Raw genomic sequence first — 26,043 nt, forward strand, 5'->3', positions numbered from 1 at the left:
TGGATTAGATATAGAGTAAAGCTAAACACTACCTTGTCCCCATCAAACATTCCCAGGATAGGGACAGCACGGGGTTAGATACAGAGTAAAGCTCCCTCAACACTGTCCCCTATCAAACACTCCCAGGACAGGGACAGCATGGAGTTAGATAGATGTTTGCTGGGGTGGTAACTAGAAGTGGAGTATAATTGAATTGCTATGAGCGGGTGTTGCATGTGGGTGGGGTTCAATCCATCTGGGTGGTGTGTGTTGATGAAGTGTTGCTTTCTAAGGCTGGGGGATGTGAGTGGGTATGAGGTTCTGGGTGGGTGTAGGGTTTGGGGGTTTGGGATGTCCTGGTGAGTGCTGCTGTGTGTTAATGAGGGATGAGTGGGTTTTTTGGGGGGAGGTGGGTATTCAATGCTGTGAATTCTGCTGTGTCATTAATTCTGATCCTGACTGTCTCACTCTGTTTTACAGATGGTGAGGAATCTTATGAGTTTGTGATTGTGTCGTTGACTGGGCAAACGTGGCATTTTGAAGCCTCGAACTCTGAGGAGAGGGAATCATGGGTGCTGGCAGTTGAGAGTCAGATTTTTGCCAGTCTACAATCATGTGAAAGCAGCAAAAATAAGGTACCACCTTTCTGATTCATCTCTCCACCATTGGGTGCTGGGACTTCAGGTAGCTCAGAAAGTGTCCTCAAACACTCAGTCTGACTAAGTACAGTAAAACCATCCCTGACTTCAGATTTGTAAGCTGGTTGCTATTGATTCTGAATAATCTCGGAATTCTAGCCAGCCTGACTGAGTGGCTCATATTACAGTGTAAATGTCACAGTGTAAGCATCACATCCTCTCCAGTATTGAAGCTTACCCGGTTAGTGCTCACTCTTCTGCAATGAGATTCCTAGTTAGTGACAACTCTCTCTTTCTGATATCTAACAATACTGAGCGCGTGGAGCAAATTGTATTCTGAGCTCTGGCAGCTGCTGCCTCCTGTCTGTCAGACAGCAGCCTGGGCCTAGCCCAGGTACAGTGTGTTAGCAGGTAGTATTATTACAGGTGACAGGCCACTGATGTACAGAGGTCTGTGACAGGCAGCGATAAAGAATTTAATTAGAATATTCCTTTAAATATGCAGCTATGGATGATGTGAAAAGAAAGAACAAGTGGCTGGAGCCAGCACTGCCTGTGCTCAAATGCCAGCAACAAAGAGTAAATACCAAGGACAGTAGGAGCAAGAAGAAGGATCGATTTTACCCAAAAACAAGAACAGATGATGGAATACATTAGCTGCGAAGAACAGTGTAGTCCAGAGGAGACAACTCCTGAAGAGGGAAGGCATTGAATGGGATGGAGGGAGGCTGGAATAGGGGATTGTGGGGAGAGGGTGTAGTGAGAGATATGGGGAGAGGGTGGAGTGAAGGATGTGGGGAGAGGGTGGAGTGAAGGATGTGGGGAGAGGGTGGAGTGAAGGATGTGGGGAGAGGGTGGAGTGAGGGATGTGGGGAGAGGGTGGAGTGAGAGGTGGAGTGAGGGATGTGGGGAGAGGGTGGAGTGAGGGATGTGGGGAGAGGGTGGAGTGAGGGATGTGGGGAGAGGGTGGAGTGAGGGATGTGGGGAGAGGGTGGAGTGAGGGATGTGGGGAGAGGGTGGAGTGAAGGATGTGGGGAGAGGGTGGAGTGAGGGATGTGGGGAGAGGGTGGAGTGAGGGATGTGGGGAGAGGGTGGAGTGAGGGATGTGGGGAGAGGGTGGAGTGAGGGATGTGGGGAGAGGGTGGAGTGAAGGATGTGGGGAGAGGGTGGAGTGAGGGATGTGGGGAGAGGGTGGAGTGAAGGATGTGGGGAGAGGGTGGAGTGAGGGATGTGGGGAGAGGGTGGAGTGAAGGATGTGGGGAAAGGGTGGAGTGAGGGATGTGGGGAGAGGGTGGAGTGAGAGATATGGGGAGAGGGTGGAGTGAGGGATATGGGGAGAGGGTGGAGTGAGGGATATGGGGAGAGGGTGGAGTGAGGGATGTGGGGAGAAGGTGGAGTGAGGAATGTGGGGAGAGGGTGGAGTGAGGAATGTGGGGAGAGGGTGGAGTGAGGGATGTGGGGAGAGGGTGGAGTGAGGGATGTGGGGAGAGGGTGGAGTGAAGGATGTGGGGAGAGGGTGGAGTGAAGGATGTGGGGAGAGGGTGGAGTGAAGGATGTGGGGAAAGGGTGGAGTGAGGGATGTGGGGAGAGGGTGGAGTGAGAGATATGGGGAGAGGGTGGAGTGAGAGATATAGGGAGAGGGTGGAGTGAGAGATATAGGGAGAGGGTGGAGTGAGGGATGTGGGGAGAGGGTGGAGTGAGGGATGTGGGGAGAGGGTGGAGTGAGGGATGTGGAGAGAGGATGGAGTGAGGGATGTGGGGAGTGGGTGGAGTGAGGGATGTGGGGAGAGGATGGAGTGAGGGATGTGGGGAGCGGGTGGAGTGAGGGATGTGGGGAGCGGGTGGAGTGAGGGATATGGGGAGCTGGTGGAGTGAGGGATGTGGGGAGAGGGTGGAGTGAGGGATGTGGGGAGCGGGTGGAGTGAGGGATGTGGGGAGCGGGTGGAGTGAGGAATGTGGGGAGAGGGTGGAGTGAGGGATGTGGGGAGAGGGTGGAGTGAGGGATGTGGAGAGAGGATGGAGTGAGGGATGTGGGGAGTGGGTGGAGTGAGGGATGTGGGGAGAGGATGGAGTGAGGGATGTGGGGAGCGGGTGGAGTGAGGGATGTGGGGAGCGGGTGGAGTGAGGGATATGGGGAGCTGGTGGAGTGAGGGATGTGGGGAGAGGGTGGAGTGAGGGATGTGGGGAGCGGGTGGAGTGAGGGATGTGGGGAGCGGGTGGAGTGAGGGATGTGGGGAGCGGGTGGAGTGAGGGATGTGGGGAGCGGGTGGAGTGAGGGATGTGGGGAGCGGGTGGAGTGAGGGATGTGGGGAGCGGGTGGAGTGAGGGATGTGGAGTGAGGGATGTGGGGAGCGGTGGAGTGAGGGATGTGGGGAGCAGGTGGAGTGAGGGATGTGGGGAGAGGGTGGAGTGAGGGATGTGGAGTGAAGTATGTAGGATATTGGCCTTTAGCCTCCACTAGGGAAACTAATGTGGTTAAAGACCGATCAGTAGCATCGAAGATATGAAAGGAAGTAACTACAATGATAGTGGAAACATTGGAAATAATCATTAATCATCCTTAGATTCTGGAAACATCCCAGAGGATTGGAAAACTGCCAATTTAGCACCGTTATTTAAAAAAGAAAGGAGACAAAAAACAGAGAACAAAGAAAATTACAGATTAGGAACAGGCCCTTCGGCCCTCCAAGCCTGCACCGATCCAGATCCTCTATCTAAACCTGTCGCCTATTTTCTGAGGATCTATATCCCTCTGCTCCCTGCCCATTCATGTATCTGTCGATATACATCTTAAATGACACTATCATGTCCACCCCTAACACCTCCACTGGCAACATGTTCCAGGCACCCACCACCCTCTGCATAAAGAACTTTCCACACATATCACCCTTTAACCTTTCCCCACTCATCTTGAACTTGTGACCCCTAGTAATTAAGTTCCCCACTCTGGGAAAAAGCTTCTTGCTGTCCACACTGTCTACACCTCTCATGGTTTTGTAGACCTCAATCAGGTCCCCCCTCAACCTCTGTCTTTCTAATGACAATAATCCTAATCTACTCAACCTGTCTTCATAGCTAACACCCTCCATACCAGGCAACATCAGCGTTCCTGATGAAGGGCTTTTGCCAAAAACGTTGATTTTCTTGCTCTTCGGATGCTGCCTGACCTGCTGTGCTTTTCCAGCACCATTCTAATCTTAACTGTAATCTCCAGCATCTGCAGTACCCACTTCCGCCGAACATCCTGGTGAACCTCCTCTGCACCCTCTCCAAATCATCCACCTCCTTTTGGTAATGAGGCGACCAGAACTGTATGCAGTATTCTAAATGCGACCAAACCAAAGTCTTATACAACTGTAACATGACCTGCCAACTCTTGTACTCAACACCCCGTCCAATGAAGGAAAGCATGCTGTATGCCTTCTTGAACACTCTACTGACCCGTGTTGCTACTTTCAGGATACAATGGACCTGAACACCCAGATCACTGTGTACATTAATTTTACCCAGGACTTTTCCATTTACCATATAGTTCGCTTTTAAGTTGGATCTTCCAAAATGCATCACCTCGCATTTGCCTGGATTGAACTCCATCTGCCATTTCGTCAACATTCCAATCTATCTATCTTCTGCTGCATTCTCTTTCAGTCCCCTTCACTATCTGCTACTCCACCAATCTTAGTGTCATCTGCAAACTTGCTAATCAGATCACCTACACTTACCTCCAAATCATTTATGTCTGTCACAAACAACAGTGGCCCCAGCGCAGATCCTTGTGGAACACCACTGGTCACAGGTCTCCATTTTGAGAAACTCACTTCCACGATTACTCTCTGTCTGTTGCTGCCCAGCCAGTTCTCTATCCATCTAGCTCGTACACCCTGGACCCCATGCGACCTCACCTTCTCCTACAGCCTACCATGGGGAACCTTATCAAATGCCTTACTGATGTCCATGTATATGACATCGATAGCTCTTCCCTCATCAATCAACTTTGTAACTTCCTCAAAGAATTCTATTAAATTGGACAGACATGACCTTCCCTGTTCAAAACCATGTTGCGTGTCACTGACAAGCCCATTTTCTTCCAAATGGGGATAGATCCTGTCCCTCACTATCTTCTCCAGCAGCTTCCCTACCACTGACGTCAGGCTCGCCGGTCTATAATTACCTGGATTATCCCTGCTATCCTTCTTAAATAAGGGGACAGCATTAGCAATTCTCTAGTCCTCTGGGACCTCATCCGTGTTCAAGGATACTGCAAAGATATCTGTTAAGGCCCTAACTAGTTCATCTCTCCTCAGTAACCTGGGATAGATCCCATCCAGACCTGGGGACTTGTCCACCTTAATGCCTTTTAGAATGCCCAACACTTCCTCCCTCCTTCTGCTGGCTTGATGTAGAGTAATCAAACATCATTCCCTCACCTCAACATCCATCATGTCCCTCTTCTCAGTGAGTACCAATGCAAAGTACTCGCTAAGATTCTAACCCATTCTCTCTGGCTCCATGTATAACTTTCCTTCTTTGTCCTTGAGTGGGCCAACCCTTTCTCTGGTTGCCCTCTTGCTCCTTATATATGAATAAAAGCTTTGGGATTTTCCTTACACCTGTTTGCTGAAGATATTTCATGACCGCTTTTAGCCCTCTTAATTCCTCGTTTCAGATTGGTCCAACATTCCCAATATTCTTCCAAAGCTTGGTCTGACTTCAGTTGCCTAGACCTTATGTATGCTTCCTTTTTCCTCTTACCTAGTTTCACAATTTCACCTGTCATCCATGGTTCCCTAATCTTGCCATTTCTATCCCTCATTTTCACAAGGACATGTCTGCCCTGCATTCTAATCAACCTCTCTTTAAAAGCCTCCCACATATTAAATGTGGATTTCCTTTCAAACAGCTGATCCCAATCCACATTCCCCAGCTCCTGCCGCATTTTGGTATAGTTGGTCTTCCCCAATTTAGCACTCTTCCTTTAGGGCCATTCTCGTCTTTGTCCATGAGTACTCAGACTTACGGAATTGTGATCATTATTCCCAAAGTAATCCCCGACTGAAACTTCATCCACCTGGCTGGGCTCATTCCCCAACAGCAGATCCAGTATGGCCCCTTCCTGAGTTGGATTATTTACATACTGCTCTAGAAAACCCTCCTGGATGCTCCTTACAATTTCTGCTCCATCTGGACCTCTAACACTATGTGAATCCCAGTCAATGTTGGGAAAATTAAAATCTCCTATCACCACCACCCTATGGCTCCTGCAACTTTCCATAATCAGTTTCCATATTTGTACCTGTATCTCATACTCACTGTTGGGAGGCCTGGAGTACAGCCCCAATATTGTCACCTCACCCTTCCTATTTCTGAGCTCTGTCCATATCACCTCACTGCTCAAGTCCTCCATAGTGCCCTGCTTCAGCACAGCTGTGATAGCCTCTCTGACCTCAATGCACCTCCTCCACCCCTTGTACCTACTTCTCTATCCCGCCTGGAGCATCGATATCCTGGGATATTTAGTTGCTAACCATGCTCTTCCCTCAACCAAGTCTCAGGAATAGGATTAGCATCATACTCCCAGGTACTAATCCAAGCCCTAAGATCATTTGCCTTACCTACTACACATGTTGCATGAAAACAAATACACCTCAGACTACCTATTCCTTTGCGTTCATCATCGTCTCCCTGCCTACTCTTTCCCCTTAGTCATGCTGACTTCATGATCTAGTTCTTTACAGGCTTTAGTTTCTACCTCCTTACTGTCCACTAGCCGCCTAATTTGGTTCCCAACCCCCTGCCACATTAGTTTAAACCCTCCCCAACAACGTTAGCAAAAGCACCCCAAGGACGTTGGTTTCGTAGACCATCCAATTTGTATTAGTCCCATCTCCCCCACTGGTCGCAATGTCCCAAACATCTGAATGCCTCCTTCTCACAAGCCACGCATCATCCTGCCTATTGTTTCAGTTCTACTCTGACTAGCACGTGGCACTGGTAGCAATCCTGAGGTTACTAACGCTGAGCTCCTACTTTTTAACTTGGCTCCTAACTCCCTAAATTCTGCTTGTGGGACCTCATCCTGTTTTTACGTATATCATTGGTGCCTATATGCACCATGACAACTGGCTGTTCACCCTCCCCTTGAGAATGTTCTGCGGCTGATTGGAGACATCCCTGACCCATGCACCTGGGCGGCAAATTCCATTCTTGAGTCTCATTTTTGACCACAGGACCACCTATCTACGATCATTACAATTGAATGCCCTATGACTATAGCCCTTCCACTCTTTTTCCTGCCCTTCTGTACAGCAGAGCCCGTCATGGTGCCATGAACCTGGCTATTGCTGCCTTCCCCTGGTGAGCCATACTACATGTGTACTGTCTCGACCCAGCCACTACTCAAATATCTTAGTTCAGTCACCTTCCCAGAGCGCAGTTTGACTACTCCCACTCCTCGCTCTCCCTGCTCCCACTGCTGCTGCAAAAATGGAGCAGAAATCTATTATTTAGGTGAATGGCTGTTATTGGGAATGTTAGAGTCTGTTATAAAGGATGTAATAGCAGAGCATTTAGAAATACATATTGCAATAGTTGAGCAGAGTCAGCATAGCTTCAGGAAGGGGAAATCAGGCCTGACAATTTTATTAGAATTCTCTGAAGATGGAAGCAGGATGGATAAAGGGGAACCAGTTGATGTAATATGGCTGGATTTCCAGAAGGTGTACGGTAAGGTGCCACACATGAAGCTACTTAATAAGAGAAGAGCCCATGGTGTTGGGACTGGACTTTTGGTACATTGGTAGAGGATTGGGTAACTAATAGAAGACAGAGAGATGGGATGAGGCAGGCATTTTTGGGATTGCAGTCTTTAACTAGTGGAGTGCCATAGGGATTGGTTCTGGGGTCATAATTATTTACAGTTATGAAAGTGAGTTGAGTGAAGGATATTTGGAGAAATTGGTGCTTATATCTGTAAAAGCAATGGGCCTTTGGACTGAATATTTCTGCTTCCGAATGAAGACTGGTACCGTCTGAGAAATCATGTTTCTTCTCCATTTTGGTTTAGTCTCGATTGGGAAGCCAGAGTGACGCCATTGCTATCCAGTCGATTAGGAACATGCGAGGGAACGGATTCTGTGTTGACTGTGACACACCAAGTGAGTATTTGCAGAAAGGTACCAAGTCAATGCACAGGACTGTAACAAGTCTGACAACATTGCACTGAAATGAGTCCCACAGCACAGGGCTGTAATGGGTCCCACAGCACAGGGCTGTAATAGTCTCACAGCACAGGGCTGTAATGGGTCTCACAGCACAGGGCTGTAATGGGTCCCACAGCACAGGGCTGTAATGGGTCTCACAGCACAGGGCTGTAATGGGTCTCACAGCACAGGGCTAAAATGGGTCTCACAGCACAGGGCTTTAATGGGTCTCACAGCACAGGGCTGTAATGAGTCTCACAGCAGGGCTGTAATGAGTCTCACAGCACAGGGCTGTAATGGGTCTCACAGCACAGGGCTAAAATGGGTCTCACAGCACAGGGCTTTAATGGGTCTCACAGCACAGGGCTGTAATGAGTCTCACAGCAGGGCTGTAATGAGTCTCACAGCACAGGGCTGTAATGAGTCTCACAGCACAGGGCTGTAATGAGTCTCACAGCACAGGGCTGTAATGAGTCTCACAGCACAGGGCTGTAACGAGTCCCACAGCACAGAGCTGTAACGAGTCCCACAGCACAGGGCTGTAATGAGTCCCACAGCACAGGGCTGTAATGAGTCCCACAGCACAGGGCTGTAATGAGTCCCACAGCACAGGGCTGTAATGAGTCCCACAGCACAGGGCTGTAATGAGTCCCACAGCACAGGGCTGTAATGAGTCCCACAGCACAGGGCTGTAATGAGTCCCACAGCACAGGGCTGTAATGAGTCCCACAGCACAGGGCTGTAATGGGTCCCACAGCACAGGGCTGTAATGTGTCCCACAGCACAGGGCTGTGATGTGTCCCACAGCACAGGGCTGTAATGAGTCTCACAGCACAGGGCTGTAATGAGTCCCACAGCACAGGGCTGTGATGTGTCCCACAGCACAGGGCTGTGATGTGTCCCACAGCACAGGGCTGTGATGTGTCCCACAGCACAGGGCTGTGATGTGTCCCACAGCACAGGGCTGTGATGTGTCCCACAGCACAGGGCTGTGATGTGTCCCACAGCACAGGGCTGTGATGTGTCCCACAGCACAGGGCTGTGATGTGTCCCACAGCACAGGGCTGTGATGTGTCCCACAGCACAGGGCTGTGATGTGTCCCACAGCACAGGGCTGTGATGTGTCCCACAGCACAGGGCTGTGATGTGTCCCACAGCACAGGGCTGTGATGTGTCCCACAGCACAGGGCTGTGATGTGTCCCACAGCACAGGGCTGTGATGTGTCCCACAGCACAGGGCTGTGATGTGTCCCACAGCACAGGGCTGTGATGTGTCCCACAGCACAGGGCTGTGATGTGTCCCACAGCACAGGGCTGTGATGTGTCCCACAGCACAGGGCTGTGATGTGTCCCACAGCACAGGGCTGTGATGTGTCCCACAGCACAGGGCTGTGATGTGTCCCACAGCACAGGGCTGTGATGTGTCCCACAGCACAGGGCTGTAATGGGTCCCACAGCACAGGGCTGTAATGGGTCCCACAGCACAGGGCTGTAATGGGTCCCACAGCACAGGGCTGTAATGGGTCCCACAGCACAGGGCTGTAATGGGTCCCACAGCACAGGGCTGTAATGGGTCCCACAGCACAGGGCTGTAATGAATCCACAGCATAGGATGAGATCGAGTCCCACGTTACAGGATGGTGCTGGGTAGAAGCATATGAATGTAGATCTGGAGTAGGTCACTTAGCTCATCAAGTCTGTTCACCATTCAATACAATCATGGATGATCCGCACATTCCCACCTATCCCTGATAATCTTTCACTACCTTGCTTAGCAAGAATCTAGATGTTCTCATCAAAGGAAATATCCTTTCCATATTCATTCTGTAAAGACTCTGCAGGATTTTATGTTTCAATCAAGTTGCCTCTTACTCTTTTAAACTCCAGTCAATACAAGGCCAGTCCAACCAACCTCTCCACAAAAGGCAACCTGCTCATTCCAGCTATTAGGCTCCGTAAGACTTCCAAAGCAGTTACATCTTTCCCTAACCATCAATACTGTGCACATTACTCCAGCCTGATCAATACTCTGTCTAACGGAACCATAGCCTCCCTACGTTTTGTATTCAATTCCCCTTCAATAAACAAGAACATTGTAATAGCTTTCCTAATTACTTGCTGTACCCGCGTTCAAGCCTTTTGCAATTCATGCACTTGGACACTCAAATCTCTCAGCACCTCGGAATTCTTTAATTTGTCACCGTTTGGATAATAAGCTTTTTATTATTCTTCCTCGCATGATGAACAATTCCACATTCTCCACATTGTATTCCATTTGCTACATCTAAACCCGCTCACTTAACATATCTATATCTTTTAGGAGCCTTTTTATATTGTCTTCACAACTTAGGTTTCCTCCTATCTTTGTGGTCACAGCAAACTTAGCAATGAATCCAAGTTACTGGTATAAATTGTAAACAGTTGATGCCCCAGCACCAAGACCTGTGGCACACGACTCATTGTACCATCATCTTCAATCTTTCCCTCTCAATTAATTTTTTGCTATTATCTATGTTTTGTCCCGTCTTCTACCCATTTTTACACAATGATATTTTAATTTAACCTTATCGTTAACATTTCTAGCTAAACACAAATCCATCCCTTGGAACTTTTGTTACGCATTGAAAGTATTTATTCTGTAAATTCTGAAATATCCCTTTAAGAGTCTGTCACTGCATCACTTATTAACCTATGCTTTATTTAATTTGCCAATTCACTTTAGCCAGTTCTGCTTTCAACTGCTCATAATTGCCGATATTTAAATTTTATAAAACAGGCCTTGCACGCACTCCTCTTCCCCCAAACTGAATACAAAATTCAAATGTATTGTGACTAGGGACTCCTTCACTATGAGAGCATTGATTAATTCTATCTCATTGGACAATATCAGGTCTAGTATAAGGTCTTCTCTGGTTGGCTCCAGAACATACTGCTTTAAAAAGCCACTCTGAAAACATTCTGTGAATGCCCCATCCTGTCTCCCTTTACCCAGCTGCCTTTCCAGTCTGTGTAGATTTAAATCTCCCATGATTATCAGTGTGCACAGGACCATGGTGAGGGAAAGCATGCAGGACTGCAGCAAGACTATCATGCAAGACTCTGGTGAGATCCTAACCAAGGTTCCGATGAGATGATGGAGGGATCAGTCACTTATTTTCAAATGTTATTGGGGCAGCTTGTTCACACATAAATGGGTGTCTGGCAAATGGGAGGCTTTCAAAAGCAAGATAAAAGAGTTGAGGGACAGCAAGTTCCTGTTAGTGAGAAGGGTGAGGCTGGCAAGAGGAGGGAATGCTGAATGACTAGAGATATTGAGGCCTTGGTCAAAAAAAGGAGGCATTTGTCAGGTATAGGCAGTTGGGATCAAGTGATCCCATCACAAGTAGAGGGGGTGTAAGGAGTACACTTTAGAGGGGAAATCAGGAGGGCGAAAAGGGGACATGAGATAGCTTTGGCAGATAAGGTTAAGGAGAATCCAAAGAGATTCTACAAGTATATTAATGGCGAAAATATATTATGGGTAGCACGGTGGCTCAGTGGTTAGCACTGCTGCCTCACAGCGCCAGGGACCCAGGTTCAATTCCAGCCTTGGGTGACTGTCTGTGCAGAGTTTACACATTCTCCCCATGTTTGCAGGGTCTCCTTTGGGTGTTCTTATTTCCTCCCACAGTCCAAAAATTGCAGGTTCGGTGGATTGACCATGATTACAGGGATAGGGTAACAGGGCAGGTCTGCGTGGGATACTCTTTTGAGGTCAGTGTAGACTCAATGGGCTGAATAGCCTCCTTCCACATTAGAGAGATTCTATGATTCTATTGACAGGTTAGCCTGACATCAGTGGTGGGTACATTGTTGAAGGGGATTCTGAAAGACAGGATCTCCATGTAATTGGAAAGGCAACGACTGATTAGGGATAGTCAGCATGGCTTTGTGCATTGGAAATTGTGTCTTGCTAAATTGATTGAGTTTTTTGAAGTAGTGAGCAAGAAGATGGATGATCTGGAGGGCTAAGAAAAAAACGTTTGTTCAGTGTATGAATCCTTCTGAGGATGAAGAACAGCAAAGGTCCTTTGCAGGTCTGGGAGAGTGTTGTCCTGAGCTGGGGCAGGGCTGACTGCAGGGAGTGTAGGTGGTGGCGCATGGCTTGAAGCATGGAGCGGAGGATCCGGAGGGGCTAGGAAAAAAACGTTTGTTCAGTGTATGAATCCTTCTGAGGATGATTCCTGAAGAAGGGCTTATGCCCGAAACATTGACCTTCCCTCCAGACCAGGCAACATCCTGGTAAATCTCCTCTGCACCTTTTCCAATGCTTCCATATCCTTCCTGTAATAGGGTGACCAGAACTGTACACAATATTCCAAGTGTGGCCACACTAGCGTTTTGTATAGTTGCAGCATGATATTGCGGTTCCGGAACTCAATCCCTCTACCAATGAAACCTAACACACCGTATGCCTTCTTAACAGCACTATCAACCTGGGTGGCAACTTTCAGGGATCTATGCACATGGACTCCAAGATCCCTCTGCACATCCACACCAGCAAGAATCTTTCCATTGACCTAGTACTCTGCCTTCCTGTTATTCTTCCCAAAGTGCATCACCTCACATTTAGCTGCTTTGGCTCAACCTGTCCATGCCAACCAAGTGTCCTCAACTGAACTAGTCCCATTTGCTTGCATATGATCCATATCCCTCCAAACCTTTCCTGTCCACATGCTTTGTGTGAAAATGTTGTCTCTCAGGTCTCTTTAAAATATTTCCTCTCTCATTTTAAACCTATGATCTTGAGTTTTGGATACCCCTACACTTGGAAAAAGACCTTGGCTATTCACCTTGTCTATGCCTTTTATAATTTTATAAACCTCTATAAAGTCACCCCACAGCCTCCTACACTCCAAGAGAAAATAATCCCAGCCTCTTCAGCATCTTCTTATACTCCAAACCTTCCAGTCTTGAAATCCTTTTTGCACCCTTTCCAGTTAAATACCATTCTTCATGTAGCAAAGCAACCAAAAACATACATGAAACTCTGAATGTCTTGTATAGCTATAACATGAGGTCCTCACCCCTCATGATGAAAGCAAGCATGCCAAATGCCTTTTTCCCCACCCTTTTTACCTGTGACACAACTTTGGAAGAAGTAATGTAGTTGCACCCTAGATCTCTCTATTTAACAACACTCCCAGGGCTCTACCATTAACTGTGTAGGTTCTGACATGATTTGTCTAACCAAAATGCAACACCTCACATTTATCTAAATTAAACTCTATCTGCCACACCTTGGCCCACTGGCTCAATTGATCAAGATCCCGTTGTACTCTTCGAGAACTTACTTCACTGTCCACTTTTTCATCAAGTTAGGTGTCACCCACAAACTTACTAACCATGTCTCCTATATTCTCATCCAAATCATTTATATAAATGACAAACAACTGTGGACCCAGCATTGATCCTTGCGGCTCATCGCTGGTCACAGACCATCAGTTTGAACAACAATGCTCTACCACCACCCTCTGTTTCTTACTGTCAAGCCAATTTTATATCCAATTGGCTAGACAGTGAAAGATATTTTCCTAGGATGAATACGTCAGCAGGTACAAGGGGGCATAACTACAAATTGAGGGATGATAGATTTAAGTCAGATGTCAGAGGCTGGTTCTTTACACACAGAGTGATAATGGCGTGGAATGCCCAACCTGCTAACTCAGCCACATTAGGGAGATTGAAACAATCCTTAGATAAGCTCATGGATGATTTTGGGATAGTGTAGGGGGACGAGCTGAGAATAGTTCACAGGTCGGCGCAACATCCAGGGCCGAAGAGCCTGTTCTGCACTGTATTGTTCTATGTTCTAAAGGGTCTGTTCCCATACTGTGAACCTCAGTGACTCTACGCCTCTACTACTCTCAGACTGACTAAGTTCAGAACCCCTAAGCTTGATGTCACGTTGCAGTCCTGTGTTGTGCATCTATCTGTGGTCCTTGACCTAGAATGTCTTCTCTGAATAGAGGAATTATAACTCACCTCAGGCCCAATCCCCTCTTCCCCTCAACCCCTGGCTGCTGCCAGGCTGAGGGTCCTCAGGGTCTTAGTTTGATGAGGTTTTCCATGCCACAGCAGTGATTCAGGCTTGCTGCTACCCTTTGCTTTCTTTCACCAATTCTACACGCCAATGGTAAATTAATGTGTCCACACTTGTTGCAGATCCTGACTGGGCAAGTTTGAACCTTGGAGCCCTCATCTGTATAGAGTGCTCCGGAATCCACCGGAACCTGGGTACACACTTGTCACGGGTTCGCTCCCTCGATCTGGATGACTGGCCTGTTGAACTCATCATGGTGATGACTGGAATCGGGAATGCCATGGCCAACAGTGTGTGGGAAGACTCGACACAGGGCCTGACTAAACCCAACCAGGACAGCAGCAGGTACTAAACAAGAACCATGCAGCAAAGATGCGTACAGGAACCATGCAGCATGGCGCATTCGGGGGCCATGCAAGAGGGTGGTTAGAGGCAGAATCCCTCATAACATTGCAGTAGTATTTAGATGTACGCTTGTGATGCCAAGACACACAAGGCTATGGACTAAGTGCTAAAAACTGGGATTAGAATAGATGGTTGTTTTTGACTGGCGTGGATGTGATGGGCTGAAGGGCCTTCTTCTGTGCTGCAGGCCTCTATGACTCTATAGTGCACGTGGGAGTCATGCAGCAGGGGCGCAGGAGACAGAGGGTGGGGTAGGAGGCTGTTTGTGTGATTGGTGCCCAGTGTGCAGTGGCGTACCACAGGGTTCAGTGCTGGGTCCCTTGTTGTTTGTGATATATACAAAGATGTAGTTGAGGGGTGGATGATACAGTTGGCAGTGTTGATAGTCAGGAGGACAGTGTTGGGTTACAGGAGGATATAAGCAGATTGGTCAGGTGGGCATATCAACGGCAGATGGAATTTAACCCTGATATATGTAAGGGCATGCACTTTGGGAGAAGGAACAAGACAAGGGAGCACTCAATGAATGGCAGGACACTAGGAAGCTCACAGGAACAGAGCTGACAGTGATAGAGCAGGTTAATAGGGTGGTAAGAAGGCGTAAGGGACACTTGCCTGTAAGAGTCATGGCAGAGATTATAAGAGCAAAGAGGGTTAGAGCTGTACAGGCCTTTGGTGAGGCCACAGCTGGAGGATTGTGTGCAGCTCTGGTGCAGCACTATAGGGAGGATGTGATTACACTGGAACATGTGCACGGGAGATTCACCAGGATGCTGCCAGGATAGAGCAGCCTCGCAGTGTAGAGACACTGGATTAACTCGGGTTGTTTTCTTCAGAACAGAGAAGGTTGAAGAGAACCTGATGGGTATATGATTATGAGGGCCTTGCATAGGTGAATAAAAAGCAGCTGTTCCCCTTATTTGAAGGATCAGTAACAAGGGGGTATAATTTTAAGGTGGAACATTTCAAAAAGGTTTGAGGAAATGTCTTTTTCACCCAGAGGGTGGCAGGGAGCTGGAATGCACTGCATGAGAGGACAGCTGAAGCAGGAAACCTCAAAACCTTGAAAGGAATACTTCGATAAATACTTGAAATATCATAACAGTCAAGGCTATGGATCTAGTGCTGGAAGGTGATACTGATGTACATTTAGTGTAGCTTTAATAGGTAGAAGGGCCTCTTCTGTCCTGTATGATTCTATGGGGACCGTGCAGCAGAGGGCACCCATGGGGACCGTGCAGCAGAGGGCACCCATGGGAACCATGCAGCAGAGGGCACCCATGGGGACCGTGCAGCAGGGGCACCCACGCGAGCCAAGCAGCAGGGGCACCCATGGGGACCGTGCAGTAGGGGCACTCATGTGAACCATGCAGCTGGGGCAGCCACAGGAGCCATGCAGCAGGGGCACCCACGGGAGCCATGCAGCAGAGGGCACCCATGGGGACCGTGCAGCAGAGGGCACCCATGGGGACCGTGCAGCAGAGGGCACCCATGGGGACCGTGCAGCAGAATGCGCCCATAGGGACCGTGCAGTAGGGGCACCCATGGGAACCATGCAGCAGAGGGCACCCAAAGGAACCATGCAGCAGAGGGCACCAATGGGAACCATGATGCAGAGGGCACCCATGGGGACTGTGCAGTAGGGGTATCCGTGGGAACCATGCAGCAGAGGGCACCAATGGGAACCATGATGCAGAGGGCACCCATGGGGACTGTGCAGTAGGGGTATCCGTGGGAACCATGCAGCAGAGGGCACCAATGGGAACCATGATGCAGAGGGCACCCATGGGGACTGTGCAGTAGGGGTATCCGTGGGAACCATGCAGCAGAGGGCATCCAAGGGGATCGTGCAGCAGGGGCACCCATGGGAACTATGCAGCAGGGGCACCCACGGGAGCCAAGCAGTAGGGGCACCCACGGGAACGTGCAATAGGGGCACCCATGGGAACAATGCTGCTGGGGCATCCACGGGAGCCTTGCAGCAGGGGCACCCACGGGAGCTGTGCAGCAGGGGCACCCATGGGGACCATGCAGCAGAGGGCACTCACGGGGACCGTGCAGCAGAGGGCACCCATGGGAACCATGCAGTTGGGGCACCCACGGGAGCCTTGCAGCAGGGGCACCCATGGGAGCCATGCAGCAGGGGCACCCACAGGAGCCGTGCAGCAGGAGCACTCACGGGAGCTATGCAGCAGAGGGCACCCATGGGGACCGTGCAGCAGAGGGCACCCATGGGGGCTGTGCAGCAGGGGCACCCATGGGAACCATGCAGCTGGGCACCAATGGGAACCGTACAGCAGGGGCAACCACAGGAGCCATGCAACAAGGGCACCCATGGGAACTGTGCAGCAGGGGCACTCATGGGAACCATGCAGCCTGGGCACCCATGGGAGCCATGCAGCAGGGGGCACTCACGTGAACTGTGCAGCAGGGGGCATCCATGGGAGCCATGCAGCAGGGGGCATCCATGGGAGCCATGCAGCAGGGGGCATCCACGGGAACCGTGCAGTGGGGGCACCCATGGGAGCCATGCAGCAGGGGCACCCACAGGAGTCGTACAGCTGGGGCACTCACGGGAGCCATGCAGCAGGGGGCACCTACAAGAGTCTTGCAGCAGGGGGCACCCAGGGGAGCCATGCAGCAAGGGCACCTACAGGAGTCGTGCAGCAGGGGGCACCCATGGGAGTCGTGCAGCAGGGGCACCCATGGGAGCCATGCAACAGTTCTAGTCTGAGATTGGTAACCTGTGGATGGTGAATTCAAATCTCACTGTGTCAAATAGTAAATGTGGTTGTTTATGACACCAGGAAGAATCCCCATGAAAGCTGCCACATTGTAGTAAAAACCCACTTGTGTCGACGATTTCATTCCAGTAAGGGAACCTGCTGCTTCTTCCAGTCTGCACCTTCAAATAATCCTTTCCCACTTCGAGATAGTTTTTAAGTGATAGGATGTTAAGGAGCAAGCTATGGAATGGGCTATTTCAGATCTAGTCTTATGCGATGAATAATTGCTAATTAATTACCTTGTTATAAAAGAACCTTTAGAAAAGTGTGACCACAACATGATAGCACTTTCTGTTAAGTTTGAAAATGATGTAGTTTAATCAGAAACTGAGGTTTCTGATTTCAGAACTAAAACGTAGTTTGCCATGAAAATACATTTCTTTCGTGCACAAAGACCCAGCAAGGTTAGCATTCCGATTGTGACTAACAAAAGAAATTACGGGTCATATTAAATGAAAGGAAGAGATGTATAAATTTTAGCTAAAGGTAGTCGGGACGACTTTAGAATTCTACAAGGAAGACGAAGATAAATGTTAAGAAAGAGAAAAGGTAAAAACCCACTTGTAAGAGTAAACTAGCAAGAAACAGAAGAACAGACTGTAACGGCTTCTATGAGTGTGTAAAAAGGAAATAAATAGCAAAAATGCATTTGATTTGAATTGACACATGTACCTAGGCACAGTGAAAGTTTTGTTATGCATGCAATACAGGCAAATCGTTCAGTACAAAGATCATAGGGTGATAGAACAGAGCGATGAATACAATAGTTGAGAGTGTGTTGCTGGAAAAGCACAATATATCAGGAATGATGAAGGGCTCCTGCCTAAAATATCAATTCTCCTGCTCCTCGGATGTTGCCTGACCTGCTGTGCTTTTCCAGCAACACACGCTTGATTCTGATCTCCAGCATCTGCAGTCCCCACTGTCTCCTCCCCGATGAATACAATATTATGGCTGAAGAGAAGGTGCACAGAGCAAGATCAGCATTAAAGTTAAAATTTGAGAGATCCTGTCAGAAATCAAATAGCAGCAGTGAAGAAGTTCTTCTTGAACCTGTTGGGACGCGTGTTTAAGCTTTTGTATCTTCTGCCCAATGGAAGAGGTTGGAAGAGAGTATAACTTGGGGAAGGGGTCTTTGATGATGTTGGCTGACTCCCCGAGGCAGCGGGAAGTGTTGATGGAATCAATGGATGAAAGGTTTGTTGCATAACTGGGATGTGTTCACCACTGTCTGTAGTATGAGTCCATTAGAAATTCAGACAGGAGAGTTTATAATGTGGGCTATGAAGAAGTGGCAGAGAAACTAACCAAGTACAAGATACAAATACTAAGAATCTCTCAGAGATAACGGGGAATCTAGGGCCAAATACAACTGAGGAATCTCAAGGTATTAATATCAGTAATAATGTGGCACTAGAGAAGTGAATAAATCCCCTGAACTTGAGAATCTACATCCTAGAGGTATCAGTAGAGACAGTAAATATGTTGGTGATTACAGAGGATCCTCGATTATCCAGCATACGATTAACTGAACTTTGGATCATCCAAACAAGATCACAGGGTCCCCATGCATGGCTAACTACGTTATCCGGCATCGATTATCCAACATTTGATTCACCGAGCGAAATACTCCCTGTGCTCTTCGGATAATCGAGATTCCTTTGTATCTTCTAAATGTCTATGGAATGGTCCCAGTAGATCAGAAGATTGAAAATGTAGCCTCACTATTTAAGAAAGAAGTGAGAGAACAAACCAAAAACCGCAGACCTGTTCTCCGAACATCAGACATAGGGAAAAGGATGTGATAACAGTGCACTTTGAAAATGTTGGTAGGATTGAGCAGAGTTGACATGGATTTAGGAAAGGGAAATCATATTTGACAAATCTTTTGGAGATTTTTGAGAATGTAATGAGTAGAATAGATAAGAGGGAACTGTTGGATGTGGCATATTTATATTTTCAAAAGATTTTCTTTAAAATGCCACAAAAACGGCTGGTAAATAAAATTTTGCGTATGCAGGATTAGGCAGAATTTACTGTTATGGTTTGACAACTGGTTAATGGACAGAAAACAGTGAGCAGGAATAAATGGGTGATTCTCGATTTGGCAGGTTGTGATTAGTGGGTTATCACAAGGATCAGCACTTAGACCCCAGGTGTTCACAATCTATATCAGTGATTCGAAAATGGGGATTAAATGTAACATTTCTCCCAAGTTTGAAAATGATGTAAAACAAGATGGAAGTGAGATTTGTGAGGATGCAAGGACACTTCACAGGGATTTGGAGAGGCCCAGTCAGAGGACAAGAATTCGACAGATGGAATACAATGTAGAGAAATGAAAGGTTATTCACTTTGATAAATTAAACAAAAATACAAAATATCTCTTAAATGGTGAGAGGCTATGGAATATTGTGTTCAAAGGGCTGGGTGTCCTTGTTCATGGGTCACTGAAATTAACATACAAGTGCAGCAATGGTTATCATGTAACCATTGTGAATTCACTCACTAATCCTTGAGGGAAGGAAATCTGCCATTCTTACCCATTCCGGCCACATGTAACTCCAGACCCTCACCAATACTCTGTCCTCTGAAATGGTCGAGCAAATCACTCAATTGAAGGGCCAATAGACAATAGGTGCAGAATTAGGCCATTCTGCCCTTCGAGCCTGCACCACCATTCATTATGATCACAGCTGATCATCCTTAATCAGTATCCTGTTCCTGCCTTATCCCCATAACCCTTGATCCCACTATCCTTGACAGCTCTATCCAACTCTTTCTTAAATGAATCCAGAGACTGGGCCTCCACTGCCCTCTGGGGCAGAGCATTCCACACACCCACCACTCTCTGGGTGAAGAAGTTTCTCCTCATCTCTGTCCTAAATGGCCTACCTCTTATTTTTAAGCTGTGTCCTCTGGTTCGGCACTCACCCATCAGCTGAAACATGTTTCCTGCCTCCAGTGTATCCAATCCTTTAATAATCTTATATGTCTCAATCAGATCCCCTCTCAGTCTTCTAAACTCAAGGGTATACAAGCCCAGTCGCTCCAATCTTTCAACATAAGATAGTCCCGCCATTCCAGGAATTGACCTTGTGAACCTTTGCTGCACTCCCTCAATAGCCAGAATGGGCAATAAATGTTGTTCCTCTCAATGTGAAGCCAGGACTTCAAGGACTTAGTGGTAGTCACTCTTACATCTGTCCATGACAATATTGGTATCTGCCTGGACAGTATCGAGACTTGGGCTGCCAAATGGCAAGTAACATTCACACCACATAAATGCGAAGCCATGACAATCTCCAATAAGAGATCATCTAAACACCACCCCTTGATGTTCAATGGTGTGATCATAACTGAATCTCCCACTATCAACATCCTGACCATTGACCAAAAACTGAACCAGCCTCACCACATAAACACAAGTAACTTCAAGAGCAGGTCAGAGGCTAGGAAGACCGCAGCAAGTAACTCACTTCCTGACTGCACGAAGCCTGTCCACCATCTACAAGGCACAAGTCAGGAGGGTGATGGAATACTCCTCAATTGTCTAGATGGATACAGTTCCACAAACACACAAGAACTTGACACCATCCAGAGCAAAGCAGACCACTTGATTGGCACCACATCCACAAGCATCCCCTCCCTCTAACACCGACACTCAGTAGCAGCAGTGTATACTATCTACAAGGTGCACTGCAGAAATTCACCAAAGATCTTCAGCCAGCACCTTTCAAACCCACAACCACTTCCATCTCGAAGAACAAGGGCAGCCGATATATGGGAACATCACCGCCTCCAAGCCCCTCACCATCCTGATGAGGACATATATTGCCGTTCCTTCACTGTCACTGGGTCAGAATCCTGGAATTCCCTCCCTAAGGGACATTGTGGGTCTACCTATAGCACATGGACTGCAGCAGTTCAAGAAGGCAGCTCACCCCCACCTTCTCAAGGGGCAACTAGGGAGGAGCAGTAAATGCTGACCCAAGCAGTGATGACCACCACAAATGAATTTTAAAAAGGTAGACGTAGGAAGGATATTTCCCACAGCATGTGGGAGTCTAGAACAAGGGGGCATAGTCTCAGAGTAAGAGGCAGACCATTTAGGACTGAGGAGGAAGAGGAACTTTGTCTCTTACAGGTCGGGGGGTGGGGGGGGGTGGTGAATCTTCACAATTCTGTACCCCAAAGGGCTGTGGAAGGTTGTATATAAGTGCAAAACTTTTGTTAATACTTATCTTTTTAAATACAACTCAATCAGTGTGGAGCTCAGGGAGAGGATTTTTGCTGCTCAGTGGAAGGGGTTTCTGCTGTGACTAACATTAACCCAGAGAAGCAGCAGAAACAAGGACAACGATGGGAACAGCAGACCACACATATAGATTTCACTACCTCTTCAATGTAGGCAGGGCAATTAATGACAGCCTTGCCAGTGATGCCTAGAATCTGATAACCAGGGTAAAAATGTATGATTAACCCTCTCCCAGTGAACTGGAGGTCCTCTGTAGTGATGAGAGTAAACTATCAACAGTCCCTGGGCAGTTGAGGAGGGCTGTTTACCTTTTCTCCTCATTGTTTCATTTCAGTTTCAGTAACTGCCAGCCTAAGAGGGTGATCCTATTAATCTTGTCTGTAAGTAATCAATAGAGATAATTCTTTGAATGAAGATGCCTTGGGGACTCGACACAGTTGTGTAACCATTGCATTCTTGCAGATTTCTGCTTTGGGCTAGGTTAGCTACTGCAGGCCTGGCCCAGTGTTGGTTGTCTTTCTGACAAAGAGTCCCTTGGCATTGCTGTGCAGTTACTATCAGTTTCAATGGATAAGGAGGACCATCAACAGTTTGCTTCTGGTCTACAATTCCCTCAGATTCAATGATGGTCATTTTAAAAGATAAAGTATTTTCATATCCATATGCATTACCTGACCACCTATTCCCCATTTCCCACTACTTCAGCCTGACCCCATATCTTTCATCCCACCCACACAGTCATAGAGATGTACAGCATGGAAACAGACCCTTCGGTCCAACCCGTCCATGCCGACCAGATATCCCAACCCAATCTAGTCCCACCTGCCAGCACCCGGCCCATATCCCTCCAAACACTTCCTATTCATATACTCATCCACAGTCCTCATGCTCTTGTAAAAACAGAGAGTGATCACCGCACACTCACTGAATTGGGGAGCAACCCTTGAACACTCACCAAAAAGGAGATCTATCCTCACACACTTACTGAATCAGAGAGCAATCCTTGCACACTCACTGAATCAGGAAGTGACCTTTGTACAATTGTGGAATTGAAGAGCAATCCTTGCATTCCCACTGAATGGGGGAGTGAACCTCTCAGACTCACGGAATGGGGGAGTGAACCTCTCAGACTCACTGAATGGGGGAGTGAACCTCTCAGACTCACTGAATGGGGGAGTGAACCTCTCAGACTCATTGAATGGGGGAGTGAACCTCTCAGACTCACTGAATGGGGGAGTGAACCTCTCAGACTCACTGAATGGGGGAGTGAACCTCTCAGACTCACTGAATGGGGGAGTGAACCTCTCAGACTCATTGAATGGGGGAGTGAGCCTTGAAGACCATCTTCGCACATTCACTGACAGCAATCCTTACACACTTGCAGAAGAATAATTCTTGCAAACTTGCTGAATTGGAGAGCGAGCCTTGTACACTCACTGCATTGGAGAGCATTCTTGTCTCAATCAGTCAGGGAGTCCCTTGCACATTCAGTGAATAATTAATGCCCCCACCTGTGAAGCAAGCACACTGGCACATACACTTTCTGTCACATACACACATACACTCTGTCTTTCATAGACGCGCGCACTCTCACACGTGCACACATTTCCCCCCCCCCCTCTCTCTCTGTCTCTCTCATACACACACACCCGTCACAAATCCACCTACTCGATGGTCTGGCTACTAGTGGGAGCAAGCGCTACTCTTTTCCTGAGTAGATTGAGTTTGGAGTATGTGTGGTCAGGCTGATTATACATTTATTCATGTAATTTTTTGACAGATGAGGTTGATGTCATGAGCTTGAGTTGCTAGTTCGATCTAATGCCACACAAGTAATTAACGAGACAATTACAGTGTTAACTCTGACCGCGGGCCGTGCTCTGGGACCCTGTGTTACAGACTCTCAGATCTGTCATTGTAATAGTTTAGATGGAGCTCACTTGGTGCTGGGGGATACACAGACATTAATGGAGCCACACACTTCGCACGTTAAATGCTGCAGAGAAATTCCAGTTGTCAGTGGCTGTCATTTTTTTAAAAAAAAATAGATAGTTTTCTCATCTCTATTCTATATTTCACCACTCAATCTAGAATCTGGGTTTCGAGTCTCTCTCAGCCTAGATCATTCAGTGTAACAAGACTAACAGCCAGAAAGTAGGAAGAAACCTTGAAGATTTTTGTATTTGTTCCCAGTTGTATATTGTTCTGTGAATGTAAATCATTAACTGGGCTGAAATGCCACAGAATTAGTATATTTCCTGATGACCCTCAACCCTGATCTCAGCCTGGGATATTCAGTGAATAATGTACAATCTCTGCTCAGCCAGCTCCCTGCCGATTAACACTGCTAGCCCGGGATATTCAATACACTGTATATAAATCTGACAACCAAAACCTTTTCTCCTTCAGTGTGAAAACCAATGTGGCAATTTTTAATGTCCGAAATCAAAGACTGAGTTAATATACTTTGGCGCATACTTGGTCAATGGCATTACTGCTTTCTCTTTTCAGTTTTGAGCTTTACCAGAAACTTGTTGCTGCTCAGGCTCTGTTGGGACGAGGATGGTACGTGTGTACAAACCTTACAACATTCCAGTGACAAACCCACCAGTCAGTTTCACACTCAGTCAACACAGACCCTCAGATTTCAGTTCCACTGATGAATCAATAGTAGCAGGAGACAGTCACATAGTCACCTACAAAGACTTTCCAAACCCACGACCACTTCCTTCCAGAAGGTAAAGGGCAGCATGGGAACACCATCCCCTGGAAGTTCCCCTCCAAGCGACTTACCATCCTGACTTGGAAATATATTGCTGTTCCTTCACTATCACTGGGCCAAAATCCTGAACTCACTCCCTAACAGCATTAGCAAGGCCTGTAGTGGTTTTAGAAAGCAGCGCACCTTCTCCAGGACAGTTAGAGATATACATCAAAGTCTGGCCCAGCCAGTGGTGCCCACACCCCATGAACAAATAAATAAGGGATAAAAAGACCCTTGGGTTATAGAAAAGTCACAGAGAAATCAGCCAGGGTTCCTGCTACTGCTCACTGTCCAGTGATCTCTCGGTTAGATAGAGAGAGGAGGGGAATGTCAGCCAGGATTCCAGCTCCCAATCACTGTCCAATGATTCCTAGTTTTGAGAGAGGGGTTATGAGCCAGGATTCCTGCTCCCAATCACGGTCCAGTGATTGTCTGCTCAGTCTAAACGCCTGTGAACACTCACTTTCTGCGCTTGTTCAATGCATGGCCCCTTGTCTCTGACATTGTCAGAGTCCTCGTGTCTTTAAAGGGTGAGTGTCTTCAGGGAGCAGGAGGCTAAGAATTGAGAGAGCAATTGGCAGAGATGATTCAGTGGCCAGAGGGTTAATTGATGTTGAGTAAATTAGAATTGTTGGTATAATTTTGCTACAGAGTCTAATGGATATGGAAGTAGAATCCCTTTAATTATCAGAGAGGTATTACTGTATTCCCCTGACAGCCTTAATTAACTGCAGGGAATGTTGTCGGTTAGTATTGGAGCGAGAGTATCTGTCTGCCTTACTACATTACTCTTGGCCTCCTCATTAATCTCTTCACCTCTGCTCTCCTATCCCTGGCCTGACATTGCTCACCATCTCTCATCCTTTGCAGCTGTCCTGTCAGGCAGTTCTGCACACTCCAACCCCTTGGGCGAGACAGTAAATAGTTCTGATCAGCACCTTATACTTGGTTTCAGAACTGATTTTCTGACCTGTCCCCTCGCGGGTGTGTCTCATAATGAGTTCTGGATCGTTAACCCTCTATTGCCAATGATGCCTGGATACTGAGAGCTCAAAACAGCCCCTCGTCAACATGAATATGCTGCATATAGGCACAGAACAGGGGAGACTGGGTCCCCACCGTAGATGAGATACTGAGGTGCAGGAGAGACCGGGGCTCCACGGTGCAGGAGAGACCAAGGCTCCACGGTGCAGGAGAGACCGAAGCCCCACGGTGCAGGAGAGACCGGGGCTCCACGGTGCAGGAGAGACCGGGGCTCCACGGTGCAGGAGAGACCAAGGCTCCACGGTGCAGGAGAGACCGAAGCCCCACGGTGCAGGAGAGACCGGGGCCCCACGGTGCAGGAGAGACCGGGGCCCCACGGTGCAGGAGAGACCGGGGCTCCACGGTGCAGGAGAGACCAAGACCCCACGGTGCAGGAGAGACCGAAGCCCCACGGTGCAGGAGAGACCGAGGCCCCACGGTGCAGGAGAGACCGAGGCCCCACGGTGCAGGAGAGACCGGGGCTCCACGGTGCAGGAGAGACCGAGGCCCCACGGTGCAGGAGAGACCGAGGCCCCACGGTGCAGGAGAGACCGAGGCCCCACAGTGCAGGAGAGACCGAGGCCCCACGGTGCAGGAGAGACCGAGGCCCCACGGTGCAGGAGAGACCGAGGCCCCACGGTGCAGGAGAGACCGAGGCCCCACGGTGCAGGAGAGACCGAGGCCCCACGGTGCAGGAGAGACCGAGGCCCCACGGTGCAGGAGAGACCGAGGCCCCACGGTGCAGGAGAGACCAAGACCCCACGGTGCAGGAGAGACCGAAGCCCCACGGTGCAGGAGAGACCGAGGCCCCACGGTGCAGGAGAGACCGAGGCCCCACGGTGCAGGAGAGACCGGGGCTCCACGGTGCAGGAGAGACCGAGGCCCCACGGTGCAGGAGAGACCGAGGCC

The 26,043-nt window shown here is 48.3% G+C and overlaps 1 protein-coding gene across 1 annotated transcript in view; it reads left to right on the plus strand.

Annotated features, from left to right (window-relative positions):
* agap3 (ArfGAP with GTPase domain, ankyrin repeat and PH domain 3) overlaps window positions 1–26,043 on the plus strand; it is a 375,300-nt gene that overhangs the window by 325,768 nt on the left and 23,489 nt on the right. Inside the window, exons 12-14 of the mRNA XM_043687548.2 lie at window positions 460–614; window positions 7,681–7,771; window positions 14,021–14,243. Of these exons, the coding sequence (XP_043543483.2) occupies window positions 460–614; window positions 7,681–7,771; window positions 14,021–14,243 (469 nt within the window). The remainder of the gene's footprint in view (window positions 1–459; window positions 615–7,680; window positions 7,772–14,020; window positions 14,244–26,043) is intronic.

Source organism: Chiloscyllium plagiosum, unplaced genomic scaffold (genome assembly GCF_037043375.1).
Source record: "Chiloscyllium plagiosum isolate Xiang-an unplaced genomic scaffold, Cpla_swu_hap1 HiC_scaffold_4, whole genome shotgun sequence".
Lineage (NCBI taxonomy): Eukaryota > Metazoa > Chordata > Chondrichthyes > Orectolobiformes > Hemiscylliidae > Chiloscyllium > Chiloscyllium plagiosum.